General features: G+C 46.4%; 1 protein-coding gene across 1 annotated transcript in view; it reads right to left on the reverse strand.

Moving 5' to 3' along the window:
• Positions 1-24,606, reverse strand: part of DIP2C (disco interacting protein 2 homolog C) — a 223,975-nt gene that overhangs the window by 25,092 nt on the left and 174,277 nt on the right. The window contains exon 34 of the mRNA XM_049624394.1: positions 3,347-3,408. Within this exon, the coding sequence (XP_049480351.1) occupies positions 3,347-3,408 (62 nt within the window). The remainder of the gene's footprint in view (positions 1-3,346; positions 3,409-24,606) is intronic.

The raw sequence follows: 24,606 nt of genomic DNA on the forward strand, positions 1-24,606 counted from the left end.
GTGCGCGCTCTCTCTCTCTCTCTCTCTCTCTCTCAAAACTAAACATTAAAAAAATCAAAATAAATAAAAAAATGGACACAGAAAGTCCAGTACAAATCAAATCAATTTGGGAAATCTATTTGATCACAGGTTTCCACAATGTGCCTGTCCTTTGTCACCTGTCTTTCCATGCGTGCATATGCGAATGCAGTCTCTTTCTGGGGATACTGCACTTAACACACTGACAGGCTAACCCTCTCCAAGTTAATTAGATCATAATTACGTAGGTGCCCTGGGGCTCCCAGTGAGTGTTCTAGAGCAGCAGGAAGAGTAATTAATCCCACAACTGAATCTTCATACAGTGGAAGTCAGGACAAGAGCCCCATTTTTTTTTTTTTTTTACACTAATGGTGACAAGACAGAGAGTCAATATTTTCAAAGCTCTGTTTCACCTGCGCCCCGCCAGGACCCCCGGTCACCCTGGTGCTGTGGCCCCACGGGTCCCTGGGAAGGCTGGCTTTACCACACCCCCTCTGAGCACAGGGACACTGAGGTCACAGGGCCTGCCCAGAGGTGAACCCCGTTCACTTGGACCGCAGAGCCTCTCCGTCGCCATCAGCTGCAGCGTAGGGCACACGTGTTACATGTTGACAAAGGTCAGAAGTGAGGCTAGACACTTGACGCTGGAGGACAGCTTCTCTAGGGAATATTCAGGGTTGATGGTGTTTGAATTGTACTGGACTTGAAAGTCGGGGGTTGGCGTGGAGACCGGAGGCCCCGGGGGCACGGCTCACCGCACAGGAGGAGAATCGGCCCAGGAGGCAGGAGCCTGACAGGTGAGGGGGAGGTGCCACGGAGGTTTTCTGCTTCAGAGAAGCAGGGCCCGGGCGGCACCCTGACCGGCCCACAGCCTGGCTGGAAGGTCGATTACAGGTCACAGGTCGTGGGAAGTCGGCCCTCGGGAAGAGGCAGCGAAGGACCCCGAGAAAGCGCCCGCAGGGAGGCTCCGGGGACAGGCCTCGCTGCAGGAGTGGCTCCGTCAGGTTCCAGGGCCTCTTGGCTTTGGTTTCCGGAAATCAAAGGCGGAAAGAGGGGCAGGGGAGCTAAGTCCAGCACAAAACTTTTGGGGTCTGAAGACCTCCCTCAGCTCTGGGCCACCTGTGTCTTTGGATCGCAGGGGAGAGAGGCAAGGACGTGAGACAGCGCGACTGGCGGGCGGGCGGCCAAACCAGGGCGACAAGTGTGCAGCCCCGGGCTCTCCTGGGAGCGGCCTGGGCAGGGCACACGCGGGCGCCTCCGGTGCATCCTGACCCCGGCAGCCAGCTGGGCGCCCCGACACGAATCCACGTGACCACGGGCCATGGTGATCAGCAGCACCACCCAGTTCTCTCTGTAACGTGCGACTGCCAGCAGGTTCACGAGGACGTTTCCTTCATTTTCAGATGACCTCATCAGAGAAAAGCACCTGAGATTACAGGTTAGGACAGAAGTGTCACTTAAGAGGCCGCCGGACTCCAGGGTCGGAGAGCCGGTAAGTCTCCACGGAGCGCTTCCTGCATCTGAGGCGCCCCCCACCCCCCTCAGCCACGCCCCCACTCCTGATTCCACCTCATGTTGCCTCGTGGCACGTTTCCTCCACGGAAAGATATGCCGAGGACCTTGGAAGGCAAGGTCACGGGCACTGCAGGGAGTGCCTACCGTTCTGCTCTTCTCCAGGAAAGAAAACTCAGCCCCCGAGTCCCACCACCCCCGATGCTCTGGGACCCGTGGACACAAGATGACAGCCTCTGCTCTGATGGCTCCGTGACCGCAGGCCACCCTCCTGAGGGAAAGGGCCGTGGTTTGACCCAGGTGTTTGCTCCCCGTGTGTTTCGAGCTCCAGGCCACACACAAAACGGTGTGTTACTCAAACAGGGATTCTTGGACGAGCCCCCGTCCAAGAAGGTATAAGAGGCATAATAGTATCACAATTTTATTTCCAGGTTACTTTTCTAGGGGGGAAAGTCGATTTGTCCTAAAGCCCAGAAGTTACTACGTGAAAACGTGTATATGCCCCTGGAGCAAGTTACGTGAACGCCTCGAAGCCAAGTTTCTGAACCATGAAGATGCTCCAGATGAGACTTTGTGGCGGGGCAGCCGGCGAGGGGCAGTGGGCACGTGCTAGTCTCTGCCCTCGGCCTCCGGGAGGGGCCTCCGCCAGAGGGCTCTAACCTTGGTGCCCCTTGAACAGAAGGGTCTGAAACGAGGGCCCCGGGCGCCAGGTGGGACGTGGCTGGCTGAACACAGGTGGTGCCTCCCAACATCAGCCCATTGCGATCGCACGTGGGGGGCTGACTGTGCCCAACAGGAGAGTTTCGTCTGTGTCCCCAGCCCCCATCTCCTGGATGCCGGCCACCCTACTCCCCAAACTGTGCTCCCCAGGCACAGCCCAACATCCACGGGGCACAAGCCCCGTTGGGAATGCCCACGAGAGTCGGGGTGGTCCTCTCCAGGCTGGCTGGCGCGTGCACGGGCCGCCCCTCAGTCTCCACAAGCCCGCTCCCAACACACCCACACGACGACTCCGTGTTCCTCCAGGAGCACGCCCAGGCCACCAGCTGTGACCATGAACTCCATTCTTCCCACTGTTGTACAGCACGAGGACACACATTCGTAGGCAAGGGAAGGAGACACGCGGCCTCTGGCCATCACCACACATCCATCGGCCCCCACTGGTCATTTATGGGTCACACCCGTATGAGGTCTACGCTCACTTGTCCCATTGCAACAACGACCGGGCATGTCCCTCGTTACCAAAAAGAAACAGTCTATTTGAGGGGGAGTCTGTAGGAAAGACAGCGCATCCTCCTCCTGGCTGGGGAGGAAATTCCCGGGAAGGTCCTCACCTTGCTTCCACGCCCCCCACTGCCCCCTCCCAGTCTGAGGCAAACTTACAAAGGACCCCCTTTCATTTCTGCTCAAGGCTGCTTGGGAAGCTGCACAGAAGGTAACTTCAGTCCTGTTTTAATTTTCCACAGAAACGTCTTCACAGAAAATTACAATTCAAGTAAAGGAACGTGGGCGGAGCACTGGGGACTTGAAAAGGTGTGACTCTGTCCCCAGCCAGAATGGTGAAGGAAGAGCAGCATGTGTGGTCACCCCCCCCCCCGCCCCTACCCCCCGTTGCAGACCTCAGGGTCCAGGCACAGAGTCGCCTGCCCCGCGGAAACAGAGCACAAGCGGAGGGATGCCGCGGCTCAGGCTGGCCCAGCTCTCCTGCTTGGCTCGGGGCCACCATGCTCAGACAGGACGGACACCGAGCTCCTTCCCACTCTCAACAGCCCTGCACGCGGGGCCATCAAGACACAAACCCGGAAGCTCATCGTACCTGTCGTGCCTCAGAGCTCGCATGTCAACATACACGGTGGTTGGGTCAGGTCCCGAGGTCCCCTGCAAGCAAGGAGACAGTGCGGTTAGCTCAAGTTTGTGCGGGAGGAACCGGGGCTGTGCTTCCTACCAGTCAGTGAGCATTTCTTTGCTAAAACCTCAAACTAAAAGCACTAAGTGCACAATTCCCTCCAAGATGCCTGCTAACTTCCAGTCTGATAACCCCAGTTCTGAAAGGAACATCTTACTAGGATTATGCTGGACTTTCACACAGCTGAACTATCAGTCACATTTACAAAAATAAGAAGGAAAAGACACGTGCCACACGTCTTGCGCAACGGAAAAGGGCTGGAACTGCCCAGACGTCTGGCTAGCAGGCTGTCAGGGATAGGAAGCCTCGTTTGCTGAGAAGTTGCTACCACAGGCACCCCAAAAGATGTATTTTTAGAGGTCAGGATGTAGAAGCAGAACACATGACACGAACTCACAGCTCGAGAAGGAAACTCTGCTTGTGCCCTGGCTCTCCTCCAGCAGAGGGAGGTCATCTTTGTCTGGGACATAGGTCAGGGAGGCTGTGTGTGTGTGTCAACAGCCCAGTGAGCCCGGGAGCACCCTGTGAACTGCGCTATCTAACACAGGGGGGCCCACAGATCTTCTCTCGGCACCGTGAATCCCTCCACAACATGCTGGGTTGACTTCTCACCAGCGATTTCTATGTAAGAGCTACGTAGTTAAAGCTATATTACAAACCCAAATTCTACCTCTGTTTTCTTGGGAAGGCAACGTGGTACCTTGGGTAGAAAAAGATGGGGCCCAAAACACGTTTCCAAAAAGTGCCACAGCCCTCACAACTTACTTGAAGAAGTATGCTAAAATTCCCCAGCGGCAAATCTTAACCATGTGCCGCACGGGACTAAGATAAAGACACCTCCGTTAAAACGTGCTGCTCCTACCCCTCCTGGTCACGGTCTCCCCCCGCAGACATGGGGAGCAGCACACGCAGCCGGCCTCGGCAGGAGCTTCCACCCCGTGTGATGCAGACCTGGGACTCCCCGGGGGAGCCGTGTCACAGACCAGCGCTGGGTGGGGAAGGGCTCTGACGTTCTGAGTAACGCAGAACACAGCACCACAGAAGGCCGATTCAGAAGTAAACAAGTCAGGAAACGGGTCACTAAACACAGGAAGTGGAGCAAAACGGACAGAACCCCCAAACCGGCAGGGAAACCACTGACTGTGTACACGGAAGTGTCTGTCGCGAGTGCGCGACGTTCGAAGAGGTCTGGGAGAGCAGGTCATGCCGGGTGCCAGTCCTCCGCCCGCGGCCCGCACACCCCAGCCAGGCTCCGCACTCCACTTCTAGTCTGTCCCACCGCTGGAAGCTGACCAGACGGCGGGGAGGGGGGCACTGGTGTGGACGTACAGGAAGGTCCCCTACCTGCTCGGCCGCCTTCCACAGCCTGTGGGGCTACAGCAGCAGGGCGGGAACAAGAAGAAAGGAGAGAACGCCACACCAACAGGACCACAGGGAAGCGACACACAGACACGCAAACAGAACAACCCAACAATTAAAATGGGATGAGGAAGGGGGGGTGGGGAGGAGAACGCAAAAAGCAGGGAACAAAGTAAAAAGAAGATCAAAAACAATGTCAAATATGGAAATCGTTAAAATCAATCACTGTACCATTAAAGGCTAAAGAAAAAAAAAAAAAGAAAAAAATCTTAGATGTCAACATACCCACAGAGCAACGGAAGAGAGCCACAGAATGACTGATCATGGACACACAGACCCGAGTAGTTTCTTTCATACGTGAGGTCGATGGTATTACCAGACAGTTTAATTTTATGGTGCTCTAAGTTTCTTTTCTTTTCTGAGGCAATTGGAAATATGAATCTTACTGGCCCAATCTGTTGAACGTTCCCTCACTGAAACACGGTTGCCCCTTGAACAGCACGGGTCTAAACTAGGCAGGGTAGCTTCCGTGCGGGCTGCTTCAGAGAAATACAGGGCAGTGCTGCTAACGTATTTCCTTTCCCCTCATGATTTTCTTAGTAACGTTTTTGTTTCTCTAGCTTGCTTTACTGCAAGAATACAGTATATAATACCCATAATACACAAAATAGGTGTTAACTGGCTGTCTGTGGTATCACCAAGGCTTCTGGTCAACAGCAGGCTATTAGTAAATTTGGGGGGAGTCCAAAGTTCTGTGAATTTTCCACTGTGCGGGGGTCTGCACCCCTAAGCCCCCACGTTGTTCAAGGTCCACTGCAGCCCTAAGTCTCCCAAGACAATCACGAAGGAGAGCCTGGACACGTTTACATCTAAAATCAGGGTGCCTAGCCCTGCTCATCCACAAGGCAGGATGCAAGAGGCCAAAGTACACTTGAAGCATGAAGGAACCAAGCACCAGGCTTGCACAGGGTCCAGGTCAGCTGTCTGATGAGGGTTTTCCCAGGACCCTGGGTCAACCCCTCAAAGACACTGCCTTCCATTTTTCTCTCATCTTCCATGATTTTGGTGCCCGCCTCTACCCCTTTTAAATGACCTACACTGGCATGACAGAAACACTCCAGAAAGCGCCTGGAGTCAGCTCCCGTAGTGCCACGTGTTTCCCCAGGTGACCGAGGGGTCTGATCCGATGTGCCCAGAAGCACAGAGTGGACACCATCCCACGAGCACTGCGCTGACGTACAGCCACTGGCGCCAACCCCACCCCGCAACCACTTCTAGCCAGACTCCACGACAGCAGCAATAAAAAGTAGTCATCAGCTGGGTTTCCTGGGCTGTGGGCAGTGGCACACAAAGCCAGACTGGAAAGCTATCACCGCTCAACACGGAGGCGGGGCGAGCCTGTAAAAACAGCAACGGTGCCAGGTTTAAAACAAGGCTTCCCTGCTCCTGTCACTGCCTCCCACTGGTATCTACGGCTGCTGCCTTCTTGACAGGGAGCTGACGTAGGACACGAAGAAAGACCCAGGTAAAGGCATGTGCGCTTCAAAGGAACCCAGGACTTGGGATCTATTCCAGCCGAATGCAATGTTTTAAATAAATCCCTTCACGATTCCTTGAATCGCAAACATATTTTTTTTATTCTCAAGTTAGTGAACATACAGTGCAGTCTTGGCTTCAGGAGGAGGACCCAGTGATTCACCTCTTACATATAACACCCAGTGCTCACCCCAGCAAGTGCCCTCCTTAATGCCCATCACCGAGTTAGCCCATCCCTCACCCCCCCCCCCAATCAACCCCCAGTTTGTTCTCTGTATTTAAAAGTCTAACTGGAGCAAAATAAGCCCATACTCTCTCTAAATTATTTTAATTCACAGATTTTGTTGCGATTGCTCAAGGCAGTATTTCGGAGAACAATACGTATGACTAGGAATGGATTTTCCAACTTGTGTAAGCACAGAAGGAACAACTCAGCACCAGGAGCAAAAGTGGTGTACTACATTAACGAGGGCTATGGGAAGGAATAGGTAAAGGGTTAGTATATAGGTGTTTCCAAACTTCAAAAGCCCTAAGGTACACAGATTCGAGATTTCAAGATACATATGAGGGACCGTACATCTAGCAAAATTTCCTCACTGTCACAAAATTAATTTCACTTTGCCAAAGGATGCAAGCTGGAGCTTTAAGGAGATCCCAAATGGGTAAAAGTGCCCTCAAGAATTTAGAGATCATCAAGCAGAAAGCACCGGCAGGAAAGAAAATGCACCCATTCCAATCAAGCTTATTCAGAAATGAAAACAAAGCATGTTTAAATTTTAAGTTAATCAGGAAAAAGGACTCACTCTAAGGTTCCACTGTACAATAGACATGTCATGTATAGACATATTCATACTAAAACTCATTTTTTCTAGAGGTACAGTTATCAGTCAGGCATTAAGCACTAATTGAACAAATGAGTTATATCTCAATGTCAGCTAAAGATATACAGACTCACACCCTGAACAAAACTCCGACAAGGAACTTACTTTGAACGCTTCAGCCAGGCAGTGCTTAACTAATAAGCGACTCACACACCACAGTTAGCACAATCTAATATTAGCACACAGCCCCTTAAAGCTGAAAGTAATAAATTCCTTAAAGCCTAAGTAATAAACTGCTCACTGGAAATGTGTGGAACACAGTCACAATTCCAAAGCACTGATGTTGAGCATATCTACTGTGCTGCGTGTTGGAGGAAGTTTTCCATAAATGGAGGTCATGGAAGGCAGGTTCCCGGGGTGGGTTCCGGGGAGCATGCAGGGGCATCTGGGCACAGCACAGGGGCTCATCACTGGCCACTCTGGCAGCTGAATTTGGAGCAGGGTTCCTGCCTGCAGGACCCCAGCCAGGATGTTTGGCCCTCCAAGCAAATCTGTGTATTAACAATGATTTCTTCAACATTTTAATTGAGGTATAATTTACACACAACAAAATACACAAGTTTTTCATATCTGGTTACGTGAATTCTGACAACCGTATACACCCCTGTAACTACCACCCCAGGCAGTGTATACAAATTCCCTCACTCCATACCCTAAGAGGCTACAGCTTTGAGATTTCTAACACCACAGACTAGTTTAACCTGTCATTGGACTTCATACAAAGTAATACAGTGCGTACTGAGTCTTGCTTCTTTCACTGAACATGAGGATTCTGGAGTCCTCCGTTGCACCAGCAGCTCGCTCCTCCAAGATCTGGGGGAAGTATCGTGTGAGTAAGTCCTCTATCACACATTCTTGTATCCTGCTGCTGTTGAACATTTGGGTTATTTCCAGTTCCGGGCTGTCATGAAAAAGCTTGTACAAATATGTTTGTAGACGTGTTTTAATATCTTTTGGGCGCGCACGGAGACATGCTGGCTCACGGGGCTGAAATGCACTTATAAAAATTGCTCGATGTGTCTCCAACCAGCAACGAATAAGGATTCTAGTTGGTTCGCAGCTTTACCAACATTTAGTGCTGTCAGCCTTTTGGATTTTAATTATTCTAGGAGGTGATAAATGGAATCACCAAATTTTTTTTTTTTGGTAGTGAAAAATCACAATTTCAATTGAATACGGCATGTTGTGCTTTGACTCGTTTCCTTTTTCTTCGAGGTAGGAAGGACTTCAGGAATTACACAGAGTATGGAATGCTTCCCAGATCCACAGGTCACCCCGCAGGGGCTGTGCTCACCGGTTTGGTATTGTCCCGATTTTAGAGCATGTGCTGTCTACACAAGCACACCACAGGGTTGTAATCCGCACTTTCCTGATGACTACAGATGCTGACCATGTTCTCTGCACTTATTGGACCTTTGTACAGCTCCTTCTGTGAAGTGCTCATTTGAGTCTTTTGCTGCTTATTTTAATAGGTTTCCTTTTTGTTGTTGTTTTTAAAATATATAAACACAAGTCCTTTGTCAGATATGTTATTACAAATATACTTTCCCAGTCTGTATGTCTTCTATTAATTTTCTTTAATATATTAAAATTAATTTTAACTTTGATAAAGTCCAGTAAATTGTTTTTCTTTTATGCTTAGTGTTTTGTGCCCTAAGAAATCTTTCTATATCCCACATCATAGTCTTTTTGTATCTCCTCGAAGCTTTATTCTAATTTTTTAATGTTTATCCATTTTTGAGAGAGCTTGAGTGGGGGAGGGGCAGAGAGAGAGAGAGAGAGACAGACAGACAGACAGACAGACAGAGACAGAATTCGGAGCAGGCTCCAGGCTCTGCACTGTCAGCACAGAGCCCAATGCGGGGCTCGAACTCACTAACTGTGACTTGACCCAAAGTCGGATGCCTAATCAACTGAGCCACTCAGGCGCCCCTGGAAGCTGTGTTCTACAAGTTTCATTATGGACGTTCATGTCTATGATCCACCTAGAGCTGAATTTTATGTATTGTCCGAGAAAGGGATTGAGGTCACTCATACCCATATAAATCTTCAGTCGTTCCAGGGCCATTGGTCAAAAAACCTTTTCTTTCCCTGTTCAATGGACTTGGTAACATGGTGGGTCTATTTCTGGATTCTTTTTTTTTTTTTCAGGTTACTTTGTTTTTGTTGTTTTGCTTTTCCCTGCAGGTCTCCCTCGATGCCACTATCACATTGTGTCGATCACCACAGCTTTAGAGCGAGTTTTGAAATCAGATAGGTAAGTCCTTCCAACACTGTTCTTTTTCAAGACTGGTTATCCTGTTTCACAATTCTGTAACAGCTTTAGAACCATTTTGTCACTTTCTTCAGGAAAGCCTTCTTAGATTTTGATGAGACTGATCAATTTGGGGGGAAAAAAGTAATCATAAAAATACGGAGTCTCCCACCCCATGAATATGGTGCATCCATGCATTTATTAGAATTTCATTTCTTTCAGCAATATTTTGTGATTTTAGTGTACACCTTTAAGTGTGCCTTTCATTCTTAAGTACTTGCCGTTTTGGGTATTACTATAAATGGCATTTTAAAAATTTCATTCTCTGGTTGTTCATTGCTACTCTATAGAAATACTGTATTTTTATTGTATTTTAAATCCCGTATAGTTAACATATAGTGTTATATTAGTTTCAAGTGTACAATACAGTGATTCAACAGTTTCACACAATACCTGGTGCCCATCACAAGTGCATCCTTAATCCCCATCACCCACCCCCACCTCCCCTCTGATAACCGTCAGACGCTCTCTATAGTTAAGAGTTAGTGTTTTGGGGGGGAACCTGGGTGGCTCAGTCAGTTAAGGGTCTGACTCTTGATTTTCACGCAGGTCATGATTTCAGGTTGATGGGATCGAGCCCTGAGTCAGGCTCTGCACGGAGCACAGAGATTGCTTGAGATCCTCTCTCTCCCTGCTATCCCTCCCCTGCTCATGCTCTTGCTCTTTCTCTCTCTCAAAAAAAAATTCTGTGTTCTGGGTTGTCTTTCCCCTCCCCTCACCATGTTAGTTTGTTTCTTAAATTCCACATATGGATGAACTCATATGGTATGTGTCTTTCACTGACTTATTTCAGTTAGAATATCCTCCAGGATCCATCCATGTTGCTGCAAATGTCAAGATTTCATTCCTTTTTATGGCTAGTATTCCATTGTGTGTGTGTATGTACATATATACCACATATTATCTTCTTTATTCATCTACTAACGGACACTTGAGCTGTTCCCATATTTTGGCTACTGTAAATAACACTGCCATAAACATCAGGATGCATAGAAATACAATTTTTTATGTCTAAACTTAAAAAGATTATTTTTTAATTTACACCCAAGTTAGTTACCGTACAGGGCAACAATGATTTCAGGAGTAGATTCCTTAATGCCCCTTACCCATTTAGCCCATCCCCCCTCCCACAACCCCTCTAGCAACTCTCTGCTTGTTCTCTGTATTTAAGAGTCTCTTGTGTTTTGTCCCCCTCCCTATTTTATATTATTTTTGCTTCCCTTCCCTTATGTTCATCTGTTTTGTATCTTAAAGTCCTTATATGAGTGAACTCATAGATCTGTCCTTCTCTAATTTCACTTAGCATAATACCTTCTAGTTCCATCCACATAGATGCAAATGGCAAGTTTCATTCTTTTTGATTGCCTAGTACCCCATTGTGTGTGTGTGTGTGTGTGTGTGTGTGTGTGTATACATATCACATCTTCTTTATCCATTCATCCGTCAATGGACATGTGGGCTCTTTCCATACTTTGGCTATTGTTGATAGTGCTGCTATAAACATGGGGGTGCACGTGTCCCTTTGAAACAGCACACTGCATCCTGTGGATAAATGCCTAGTAGTGTAATTACTGGGTCATAGAGTAGTTCTATTTTTAGTTTTTTGAGGAACCTCCAGACAGTTTTCCAGAGTGGCTGCACTAGCTTGCATTCCCACCAACAATGCAAAAGAGATCCTCTTTCTCCACATCCTTGCCAACATCTGTTGTTGCCCGAGTTGTTAATGTTGCCATTCTGACAGATGTGAGGTGGTATCTCATTGTGGTTTTGATGTGTATTTCCCTGATGATAAATGATGTTCAGCATTTTTTCATGTGTCAGTTGGCCACCTGGATGTCTTCTTTGGAGAAGTGTCTATTCATGTCTTTTGACTATTTCTTCACTGGATTATTTGTTTTTTGGGTGTTTGATAAGTTCTTTATAGATTTTGGCTACTAACCCTTTATCTGATATGTTGTTTTATCAGATATGTCTTCTCCCATTTCATTGGTTGCCTTTTAGTTTTGCTGGTTGTTTCCTTCGCTGTGCAGAAGCTTTTTACTTTGATGAGGTCCCAATAGTTCATTTTTACTTTGTTTTCCCTTGCCTCTGGAGATGTGTTGAATAAGAAATTGCTGTGGCCTAGGTCAAAGAGGTTTTTGCCGGCTTTCTCCTCAAGGATTTGATGGCTTCCCATCTTACGTTTAGGTCTTTCATCCATTTTGAGTTTATTTTTGTGTATGGTGTAAGAAAGTGGTCCAGGTTCATTTTTCTGCACGTTGCTGTCCAGTTTTCCCAGCACCACTTTCTGAAGAGACTGTCTTTATTCCATTTGATATTAGTTCCTGCTTTATCAAAGATTAGTTGGTCATACATTTGTGGGTCCATTTCTGGGTTCTCTATTCTGTTCCATTGATCTGAGTGTCTGCTTTGGTGCCATGTATAAATTTTATTTTGTGTCTTTGTAACTTCATACACTAACAATTGTAGTTTTGTAGTTCCATGGGAGTTTTTACATTCACTATCCAGCAGTCTGAAAAAAAACAAACTTTAGCTCTCCACTTCCAGAGTTTGGGCTTTTTATGCCTTATCACATTGGCTAGGACTTCTAATACAATGCTAATGTTCCTGATTTTAGGGGAAAAGCTCTCAAAGTGGACCACTGAGTATGAGGTTCCAGCTTTTTTATGTTTTAGCTCAGATTGAATAATTTTCTCAGATTGTCTTCCTAGTTATCTCATGAATGAGCACTGAATTCTATCAAATGCATTTCCTGCATATATGGATACATCATACTATATTATTTTTCTCCTTCATTCTGTTAATATGAATTACACTGTTTTTAAATGATAAAGCAACTGTGTATTCCTGAGCTAAAACATGTTTGGTTAGGATGCACTTTTAACTTAAAAAAAAATGCTTATTTTGAGAGAGAGGGAGGGAGAGGACGAACAGGGGAAGGGGGGGAGAGAGAGAATGAATATCCCAAACTCCAAACTCAGCACAGAGCCCAATGTGGGGCCCATGACCCAAGCCAAAATCGAGAGTTGGATGCTAGACTGACTGAGCAACCCAGGTACTCCTGATGTACTACTCTTTGTATATGTTGCTGCATTTAATATGCTAGTATTTTGCTGAGAATTTCTTTCATGTGGGATACTGGCCTGGATTTTACTTTCTGGGAATTTTTTTTAATGTTTGTTTATTCTTGAGAGACAAAGTAAGACACAGCATGAGCAGAGGAGGGGCAGTGAGAGAGGGAGACACAGAATCTGAAGCAGGCTCCAGGCTCTGAGCTGTCAGCACAGAACCTGATGCAGGGCTCAAACCCATGGACTACAAGATCATGACCTGAGCTGAAGTTGGACACCTAACCAACGGAGTCACCCAGGCACCCCACTTTGAGAATTTTTGTCAGATACTGGCATTTAGGTTATGCTCCTTTCATAAAACATGTTTGACAGTGTTCCATTTTCCTCTTTTCTGAACAAGTTTTTCTAGGATTGGTATTTTTTTTCTGTGAAATCATCTGAGCCTAGACATTTTTTTTTTCTCTCTCTCTCTCTCCTGTGAAGGTTTTGGATTGTAGATTCACTTTCTTTCTTGTATATACTAAATTACCTTCTTATAATTACCTTCTCCATCCCTGCAGTATTCTCTGTTTTGAAATTAATATTGCTAGATAATCATATAGCCACTTCAGCTCTCCTTTAAGGTTAGTATGGTACGACTTTTCTGTCCTTTTCCTTTTAATCTGTGTTTAAAACGTGTTTGTCTCTCTGCCAAAAATAAATAAGAATTAAAAAATTTTTTAAAAAAAGGGAGCATCTGGGTGGCTCAGTTGGTTGAGCATCAGACTTTGGCTCAGGTCATGATCTCGCAGTCTGTGAGTTCGAGCCCCGCGGCAGGCTCTGTGCTGACAGCTCAGAGCCTGGAGCCTGCTTCGGATTCTGTGTCTCCCTCTCTGACCTTCCCCCACTCATGCTCTGTCTCTGTCAAAAATAAATAAACATTAAAAAAAATTTAAAACGTGTTTGTTGTAGGCTACATATAGTTAGGTTTTGTGCTTTAAAAATCCAATATCATGATCTCTGCATCTTACTTGGGGTGTTTAGACCATTTATATTTATTGAATTACTAACGTGGTCAAATTTAAATCCATCTTTTTTTATTCATTCCATCTATATTTTTGCACTTCTTTTCAGACTTGTTTTGTATTTAGTATTGCTTTATAGGTGCATTTTATCTCCCTTATTGGCTTATTAGTTTATTACCTGCTTAAAGAAAACAAAATTCATGGTCACTTTTGGGTTTATGGCACACATCTTTACCACAGCCTACCTTCAAGTGATATTATGCCACTTTATGTATGGTATGGAAACCCTGTGACCTTATACTTCCATTTCTCCCTTCCCAACCTCTGGACAGTTGTCATACTGATTTTCACATATGATAAACCTCACCACATATTACCGTTTCTGTATAAGCCATCGATAATCTTCTAAAGAGATTTAAGTAGTGCTAAAAGTCTTATATGTTTACCAATGTAGCTGCCATTTCCAACACTACTCATTTGTTGTACAGATTCAGATTTCAATCTGGTATCATTTCTTTTCTGAAAGGATTTTAATATGTCTTCCTGCGTGGGTATGCTGATGGTAAATCCTCAGCTTTTTTTCCTGTGGCTAAAAAAAGGAGTTAGCCTGTGTTCTTGAAAGATATACCCACTGAGTGTAAAATTCTAGGTTGATAGTTCTTTTCTTTCTGTAAAGATGTCCTCTACTGTCTTTTTCACATCATTTCTGATAAGGAATATGAAATGATCCCTATCATTGTTCCTTTGTATGTAACTTGCCTTTTCCCCCCATCTGGAGGCTTTTAAGATATTCCCTGTAACACTGGTTTTGAGCAATGTAAGCAGTTTCCTTCATGTTATATTGGAGGTAGCTGAGCTTTGAGATTTGTGGGTTTATAGTTCCATCAAAATCAAAATAGTTCTTCATATATTTTTTTCTGGGTACAGACTCCTTCTTCCTCTTTTGGGGACTCCAAGCTTCTTATATTAAGTCACCTAAAGTTACCCCACAGTTCACTGATGTTCTTACCATTAAATTTTTTTCTATGTTTTATTTTGCAAAGTTTCCATTGCTATGTCTTCAAGTTCACCAATACTTTCTTCTGCCATCGATTCCATCATTATATTTTTCATCCCAAATATTGTAGTTTTCCTTTCTAGAAGTTCAATTGGCTTTTTCCCCCTCTTTAACATTCCATGACTCTTCTTAACTTTTTGAATATCTGGAACATAGTTAAAATAACTCTTTTAGTGTCCTCGTCTGTAAATTTAACATCTGCATCAGTTTACTTCAGTTTTGATGGACTATTCTCTCTCCTCACTGTGGTATTTACCTGTTTTGTGTAATTTTTAATAGTATATCAGACATTTATTAAATTTGACCTTACTGGGTGCTGGGTATTTTTTTTAATCCCTATAAATCTTCTTGAGCTTTGTTCTAAGTCAAATTACTTGGAAAGAGCTTGATCTTCCTGGTTCTTGCTTTAAATATTTGTTAGGTGGGACCTGACCAGTGCCTCATGAATTATGAGATTCTCAGTGTAGTTGCTGGGAACAAGCAGTATTCACTACAGTCCTTTTGGCTGGTTCTTTCATGGTTTTGAGTACTTTTATAACAGGATTGATGCTGACTGGTGTTCAGAGGGATACTTGAGGATGCTCTACAAACACTTGAGGCAGGTCCTCTGTGAATCCCCAGGGCTCTCCGTGTCTCTCTCCTCTGCAGCACCCTGTCCTGTTACCTGTAGCCACCTTTGTCTCCTCAGACTCAGCTCCATCTCTCCACTCAAAGAGCTCACCAGGCTCTGTCTTCCCTCAGCCCTTGTCTATTGGGCCCTGGAAGCTGTCTCAAAGCAGTGACCTGGAGAAATCACAGGGCTAACCTTGCTTCTCTCAAGGCTTTTCCTTCTTTGTTCCCTGGTATCTAGTGTCATGCTTCCTGTATTTGACCATTATTTGCTTGTTTCAGGAGAGAGGATAAATCTGGACCCTGCTATTCCATCTTGGCCAATAGAAGAAATCCCTATCCCTATTACATGCAATTTCCCCCCTCCCTCACTCCTCATCTCTCAGATATATTTAGGTATAATCTGCATGCAATAAAATTCATCCTTAAGTTTACAGGTTGATTGAGTTTAGCCAATATATAGTCACGTAACCACCATCACAGGACACAGAAAAGTTTCATCACCCCAAAAGTCCCTCCTGCCTCTTTGCAGTCAATTCCTTCCCCTGGCCCTCAACACCTGGCAGCACTGATCTGATTGTTGTGCCTACAGTTTTGCCTTATCCAGGATATCATGTAAACAAACTCAAACTCATATAGTATGCAGACCTCTGTGTCTGGCTTCCCTCACCCAGAAAATTGTTCATGAGGTCCATGCTGTTCCCTGCAGGAGTCTATTCCTCCCATTCAATAATGGAACAATGACAGTGATGATGATGATGATGATGATGATGATGATGATGATGATATATGTTGCTGCATAAACAGACTACAACCTGCCCCTTGTCCTCAGGTAATAGATATGTAGCTGTTTCCAGGTCTTGATGATTATGAACGAAGCTGCTATATACGTTGTGTATAAGCCCTGAAGAGGATGGATACTGTCACTCCTCTTGGGTGAACATCCAGGAGAGAACTGCTGGGTCATATGGGAAGTCCATGTGCAACCATACAAGAAACTTACAAACTGTTCTCCAAAGTTGCTGCACTGTCCCACACCCCAACCGTGATGCACAAAGACTTCAAAAATTGCCCCAGTCCTTGCCAGCACGTGATATTATTCTCTCTTCTCCTAGTGATCAGTATTGGTAGCAGTTTGCCAAATTTATTTTTGTAAAGAATCAATTTTTAATTGTACTGAGTTTTCCATTTGTCTGTTTTCTATTTAATTCATTTCCACATTTTTATTTTCTGTTTTCAACTTTGGGTTTTAATTTTTTTCTCTTCCCTAGAGTTTTTAAGGTGGAAGCTTAAATAGATTTTAAACTCTCTTCCTCCCTAACACAAACATTTACTGCTGAACACTTCTTTAGGTGCAACCAACAAAATTTGTATGCTATATTTTCATTAACAATCCTTTTAAAGTGTTTCCTAATTTTTCGCATGACTTCTTCTCTATCTAATTCATGGCTTATTCATAAGTGTGCTAATTTCCAAATATTTCAGGATTTTCTGGCCATCTTCCTATTATTGATTACTAGTTCAATTACATCACAGAGAATATACTCAGTGACTGCAGTCTTTTAATATTCATTGAAAATTGTTTTCTAGTCTTTCTCGGAGAATTTTTCAGGTTTGAAAGAAATGTCAACTCCACAGATGCTGGTGTCTGAGTCTGCTTGGGCTGCCATAACAACATACCACAGACTGTGTGCCTTAACAGAAACTTATTTCCTCATGGTTCTGGAAGCTACAAGTCAGAGACCAAGGAACCGGCAAGGTTGTGTTCTGGTGAGTGCGCTCTTCCAGACTTGCTGACAGCTGCCTTCTTGCTGTGTGTTCACATGGCTTTTCCTTACTGTGTGCGCAGGAGGGTGTAAGCCCTGAGTTCCCCCCCTCTTGTGAGGACACCGACCCTATTAGATTAACTCCCCACCTCTAATGAGCTCCTTCAGCCTTTATTACCTTTTTGCGGGCCCTCTGTTTAAAGTTGTAACGGGGTTAAGGCTTTAACATGTGAATTTTGTGGGGATACAATCCAGTCCACAGAAGTTGAGTACAGTGTTCTTAAACTTCCGTTACATCAGGTTAGGCCACAGTGTTGTTAAAATCGTCTACGTGCTGATTTTTAATGGGAGAGAGATGTAAAGGCTTCAATTATGACTCTGAATTTATCTCCCTTCCCTCTGAATTCTGTCAGTTTTGTTTCACGTATTTTGAAGCTCAGTTTTTGGGTGCACATGCATTTAGGATTTTCGTTTTACTGGTGAATTGACCCTTTAACTATCATGAAATGGACACCCGTTCACTTTTTGGTAACCTTTATGTCTAACACGTTGTTTTTTGTTATGTTTTAAATTCAAGTTAGTCAACATACAGTGTGGTATCTGGTTTCTGGAGTAGAACCCAGTGATCATCTCTTACATATGACACCCAGTGCTTATCCCAGCAAGTGCCCTTCTTAGCGCCCATCACCCATTTAGCCCATCCTTCCACCCACCTCCCCTCCAGCAACCCTGGGTTTATTCTCTGTAGTTAAGCGTCCCTTACGGTTTGCTTCCCTCTCTGTTATTATCTTGTTTTTCCTTCCCTCCCCCTCTTCCTGCACCGCCCCCCCCACCCCCCGCACCATGTTCATCTGTTTTGTTTCGTCTTTTGCAGACTTTGTGTTTACTTTCAATCTGTCAATACCCTCAAAGTTAAGGTGTGCTTCTTGGAACTACATACAGCTCAATCTTTTTAGCCTGACAATCTCTGCCTTTTAACTGGCCTACTTAATTTACATTTAATGTAACTGTTGATATAACTGTTTCCTGGTCCCTTTTGTTTTTGTTCCTCCTTTCTTTCCTCCCCCCCCCCCCCCCCCCCCCCCCCCCCGCACAGAGTATTTTGGGTATAGCGTTTTATCTGCTCTATTGACCATTGTGTTTTAGTTGTTGAGGTAGACATTAAAGTTTGCATAATTTACCACAACACACCTTCACATACGATTGCTTTATGACAATGAACAGCAGCGTATTTCTGTCTGCCTCCCTGCCTGCCCTGAGGTTTGTTGCCCCATGAGCTGCTTCTACTCAGGCTCAGAGGCCTCAACCGTCTTTTTGTGTGTTGGGTAGTTAATAGTCTTTAAAGAAATGTAAGGTATTTACATATCTATACAGTGATAGAAAAAAGATCACACATTTACCTGTGTTTACCTTTCCAGGCATTCTTCCCTTCCTCCTAAGGGTCTGACCTGCCTCGTGTGATTGCTCTACCTGAGCAACTCGGCCAGACTTTGCTGAGATGATGTCTCTCAGCTTTGCGCTGTCTACAGAATCTGTGGTTTTCTTCCCAAAAGGCACTTTCGCTGGATAAACGGTTTTAGCACTTTAAAGACAGCACTCCACTGGATTCTGACTTGTACTGTTTCTGTCTTTTCTTGTCCTTTATGCACTCTGCCTTCACTTTTAGAGCTGCTTTAACACCATCTCTAATGTTGGCATTTGATGAGGATGCGACCAGGTGTGTTTTTACTTACTTGGACCTCACTGAGATGCTGAGTCTGTAGGTTGACACCTCTCATCAGTCCTCACCATTATCTATTCAAACTGTTCTTTGTCCCATTTCCCTCCCCTGCTGGGATCAGACTACACGGAGTCAGACAACCTGAGGTCACCCCAGAGATCTCAGAGACCGGTCCATTTTGTATCTTTCCTTTTCTCCTTGTCTTTCAACTTGGGAGAGTTTCTACTGATTGGACCTGAAGTTTACTCACTGGCCCTCTCCCCTGCTGCTGGAACGATATGGAATCTTCTGTTCCTATGTCTGCAGCTTACATTTCTAGCATTTCCATTTGCTTTTTTGTAGTTTCTGTCTTTTGGTGATCTCTTCACGCCAGGTGTATACCTTTTCAATTAGATCCTTTAACATACATTTCATAGTTATTTTAGAGCGCTGGTAAATTCCAGCATGTCTGCTCTACTGACCATTTCTTCTTATGGCCACATACTAGATTTCCTTTTCTTTCTGTAGGTCTTTTGGTTTTTTACTGCAAGGCAAGCATTGCATTTAAAAGACCAGTGGAGACTGAAGTAACAAACATGCTACTCCTGGAAAGGGCACACCCTTCTCTGACCTCGTCTGGGTGTCTCAGTGAGTATGCTGCAGGTGGTCTGGGCTCTCCCAACAGCTCCAGTGAGGTGCCATTCAATGCTGGCTTCATGACAGGGCAGGACCAAGAGTTGGAATCTGAGACTCTGGACACCAGCTTTTTGCCTGATGAGGTGGTTCTCCCTTCTGTCCAGCCTCTCCCCAGCTGTCTCCATCCTGCAGCCCAACATCCAGCCTTTGGAAGGCAAATGTGCCGTGTTCGGTGAAGGCCCAGGGGGCCGAGAGGCACGTGTTCCTGACACACTTCCGTCTTCAGAGGACAAGAGTACTGCACCCAGCAGTGTGGGGCTGCCCAAAGGAAGGTACTCGATTCCTGCTCTCTGCTCAGCCCTCAGTCCCTCTGCTTCCCACCCACTGAAGGCCCACAGCCTCTCAGAGGAAATGGTTTCCCTTCCAGGGCCCCTCCTGAGGTTTCAGAATCCTGTTGCTTTGCTTTTACTGGAGGCCTGAAGAACCTTAGATGATTCTCTCGGCTCTCCTGCCCTGCAGACCCCTCTGGACAGGGCTGGTGCAGGGATGCAGAGTGACGGAGCCGTGCTCCTTGGGATTTTCACCCTCCTCCCCACACTACATGCCACATCAGTGCCCTGGCTGGTCTCTCTGGCGAATTCCTCCTGCCGCTCCTGTGCCAGGATGAAAACTTGGGTCTCTTCTCTCCACAGAGGACTTCGGTTCATTGACGCTTCTGGAAGCTTCAGCTCTCTGATGGATCGTAAAACCTTTTAACTTGTATATATTAACCGGATTGTTTTAATTGTTAGGGTTGGAATGTGACTTCTACAGCCTAGTAAAAAATGGAAGCCCAGACTTATTTTTAATAAATGTATCTTTTACTAACATCAAGCACAGCCGGTTTCTGTGGTTGGTATTAAGCACTTGATTGAATCAGAAATTGCTATCAGGAGTGGCCGCAGTGAGAGACTGGCAGGGAAACGAGTGGGTCTGTTAGGACCAGAGGTAGTGAAAATCCAGCTCACGTGCCAGGCCAGACTGTGGCAGTCCGTGCCGCGTACTGACTAACCAGTTAATTAGCTAACTTTCACCAAGGTCAGCAAACCCACGTGCAGAAAAGAAGCCTGTCTGCTTTTGCAGAATTTCCCAGGAACACAGCCATGACCGTTGGCTCACATGCCACCTGCTTCTGCTTGGAGCTATGCTGGCAGAGCAGGGCTGTGCAGACTGGCCATACGGGCCACAGGCCCAGGCTGCCTGCTCTCAACCCTGCAAGACGAAGTGCTATGAAGGCTTCAGGACAGACGGCTGCCAGTCCCCCCAGCGTGAAAGCGTGCAGACTGGGAAGCAGGGCGGCTGTGTCTGTGAGCGCAGCTCAAGTGGAAGGACCAACGAGCTCCTAAGCCCATGTTTCTGGTTCAAGGCATAGGCTACAACCTAGAACTTCCTGTGACTAACAATGCACCAACTCAAGCCAAAGTGAACTGACAGTGAGGTGGTCACAGGTATTCACCCGCAGGTGGACAGCCCATCGGGGTGTCTGGGACCCTACGCTCTCCCTGTGGTTACCCCCAAAGCTCCAGAGTGTCCAGAGGGGAAGACACACGTGGAAAGCGGCAGGTCTGACGCCAACTGCCTGTCACCGTGGTCACTCCATGCCTAGCACACGCCCAGAGCAGCCCTACAGAGGGACGCGTGAATGTGCCTCCCCTGTCCCTCCACCCATGATCTTACAGAGCCTGTCCGTCCGTGGTGGTGGACTTTACAACCTAGCGCATGGCTTCACTATCAGCAAGGGAAGGGCTACCACCTAGAAATAGCTCAAGTGCCAACGCTTCAGCTCATTTCTTCTTTGGACAGATGGTGGGTGTGTTACTATTGGTTCTAAAAGTGAAAGCCACGTTAGAATTTTTTAGGGGGCAGGCGACATGTAAGAATGGGACAAAGAGTATGTGCTGATTTGGCCAGACAGAGGGATAGGCTGAAATAGCAATCAGTCACCCCTTTTGGCCACCAACCATCTGAACCCTTTTCCTGTATTTGGGGGACCCTCCCCCTACCTTTGGAGCTGTGAGGGATGCAAGGCCCCCGTTCTGTGTAGTAACTAAGAACGGCCCACACTGTCCTCCCCACCACCCCAGAAGCCAGCATGTGACCAGGTAACCGTGTCCACTCATGGCTCCAAAGTCTGAGCTCCCTGCAGACGTGCTGGAAGTTGGGCTGGCATCTAGGACCAGCTGCTCAGTGGTGCAGTTTACAACACCAGTGTCCTCCCAGGAACAGCGCTGGGGCATGAGCTATTCCTGGGTGCACGGTCCCAACCCAGGTCCTCGAGCTCCTGGGCTGCTTGTGAGCATGACCCATGGTGTCTTGGTAAATGCATTTTCATTTTAATTGCCAAAGAAGGTTCCTGCTGCGTGGAAATCAGAACACTGACTGGTGCACTGGTAACCAGTACAGTCCGTGGTCTCCAGTGTTCATCTTCATGATCTGGGACAACACAGATCAGCAGGAAAGGGTGTGTGAGTTTCCACTGAATATGACTAATTCCAGGGAGCATACAACCCCCTACGGCCTCTCGTTTATTTTTATTTTGCTCCATCTAAAAGCACTGGAGGGGGAACAATGAATTGAGAGCTCAAATTAATGAAAGTATTATAGCTATTAATTTTAGTTTGAGAATTACTTAAGATTTATATTGGCCTCTGATCTTCCTGTTTTTTTTTTTTTTCCTTTCCAACAATCAGTGACTTCACTTTTCATTATCACAGTGGCTGTATTTCTCCTGCGTTTGTGAGTTTTAAGATTTAAGGTTGGCTATAACTGTTACTGTTGATTTAGTCCCATACAGCTATCTATAATGAGTTTTCCTCCCATATAGTTAATTGTTATTTTTCTAAAATATAATAAAGATCAAAGTTTCTGCTTAAGGTGACTTTAAAGTCTTAGAAAAAAGATGACCTCATCTTCCCTCCCTTCTTTCTGCTGGGGAGGAGAATGCTCAGCTTTCTGTTGCAGTGAGCTAAATTTCTTACTCGAATACAACCGAAGACCTTTCAGCTTATACTTCTGACAAGAGCAACTGTGACTGTAGGTGATGTCTTTTTCAAAAGAGGTTAATAAGCACGTGACACTTCCTAACAGCACTAAGCGAAATTTATGTCAAACTTAATTAAACTGAGAAGTCATAATTTGACCTAATGTCCGCTTCTGTCATAGATTTAACAAATCCAATCGTTTTAAAGCTGTTTTTATGGCTAAAGATTCTGGGAAATGTCATCTCTAAGTATAAAAAATGGCACATACTTCTGCGTTTCTTTCTTGTCTGCAATATACCAGTATTTCGTGTAAAATCCAAGGCAGCCACACTTAATTTTATGGGTCCATTCTGCCACCACTGAGCTAGGACGTGGAGCTCAAGGGGGATGTGCCAAAACAAATAAAGTGGCAGGTCCTGCCTCAGAACAATAAGCGGGTAAATAAATCACTTGGCTTCTGAGACGGAAGTGCTGAGTCAACAGCATGGAAATTATACCTCAATTTTCTATTTTTATGACGGTCTCACGTCGAAATTTTTTATACTTGCCCATTTGTATATTTGACAATGATACATCTGTCAATCTTCCTGATTTTGTCTTAAATCATGCAGGGCTTCATGCAGCAGTGTAAGCAAGCGGCCAGCACTGCTCTGAGCTGCCCAGACGCCATCCCTGTAGGCCCCCCACCCCCACAGCAACAGACTGGAACACTTCCCTCAGCGGCCTCCTACCCACAAAAACACGGCTCTCACAGTGCCCGATTCAGGTCGCACGAAACAGCGGGTCTGCCTTAAGACACTAGAGAGGAGGACACCATTAGAAACAACTCAGGTTCTCCTGGTGTTCACTGTCCGAGCCTGCTTGGATCATGTGGGCCGTGAGCAGTGAAGGCCCTGTCTCTACCTCCCTGCTGGGTCGACGGGGGACGTTCACTTAACTTGTCTGAGCCTCAGTCTCCTCCATCTGAACAAAATGATGAACTCACCCCCAGTGAGGTGTGGGGAGATCCCACCAGATGCCACCTGAACCGCAGGGCCCAATACTCTGGTCAGAGAACGCTTGTGTCCTGAGGGTGAACGTCTTCTCTCCTAAGTTGCAGGCCCGGGACCTGCGACCTGAGCTAACTACACTGAGGGACGGGGAACCCTTGATTCTCGCTGGCAAGGGAGAGCTACAGCCAGGCCATGGCTTCCATCTGGTGGACACTCACGCCATGGGCTCACTGCGGAGGGGACTCATCGTTGCCACAGAACTACTTCACACCGGAGGCTGGACTCTTAACGAAAAACCGCGCCTGGTTTCTCCAAAGTGATTGGTATCTGCAGCTAAAGGGATCGAATTCTGGCCTTTTGATAAGGTTGAGTCAGCTCTGAGCATCAGCTGTGCGACCACACGAGATGCTGCGCTGGGCTGAGTCCCTCACTGACTGCGGGACCAGAAGCTGTTCACAGACAAAGGGATAAGCCGTGGCAGAAAGCGTCAGGTGTGAGGGGTGAAGTGCCACGGGAGGTCAGAGCAAGGAAAATACTTCCAGCTCGAGGACTCAGAGGGCCACAGAGAGAGGTTTTTGTCACATGAAGATGGCAGAAGTGCAGTCAGGCCAAGAACAGCACGAGTGGCGGTGTCCTTGAGTAAAAGCATCAGACTCTATGGTGGAGAATGGCCTTTAGTGTAAAAGCGCAGAGTTGGGAGGGATGCTTGGGGCTAGATGACAAGAGTCAGAGCGCCATCCATGAAAACCATTCTTGCAAAGTAAAAACGATCCCCTACCCCGTATCTCCATGTAACATTAAGATCCCACTTTAGTCTGCAGTCATAAAAACCTGCCCACCGTGTGACTCGGCCTTCCCCCGAAGAGCAGGGACCCCTTCTGAGAGTGGCAGGTGTCCCCACAGAACATGGCCTGTGACTGCACGGCCGAGGCCCCACCCTGTCTGGCAGTGTCCCTCCCCACCCACTAGGCACCTGGCAGAGGGGAGGCTCCTTCCCGCTTCCGCCGGGGCTGGTCTAGAGGACGATGCGCCAACCGGCAGGCCCACAGTGAGGACGGCCATCAGTCCTCCTGAGAAGGCGTGCCAGACAGTAACGCATCATCGGAAGACAAGCGTCCCCGCTCAGCGACTGCACGTGTGCTGCTGGTTCTGCCAGTTCTGCTCCAAGGGGAAAACTAAAACGCCCAACGCCTTTACACACTCAAGTCCAGTATTTGGAACTGAGG

This window comes from Panthera uncia, chromosome B4 (assembly GCF_023721935.1).
Source record: "Panthera uncia isolate 11264 chromosome B4, Puncia_PCG_1.0, whole genome shotgun sequence".
Taxonomy (NCBI): Eukaryota; Metazoa; Chordata; class Mammalia; order Carnivora; family Felidae; genus Panthera; species Panthera uncia.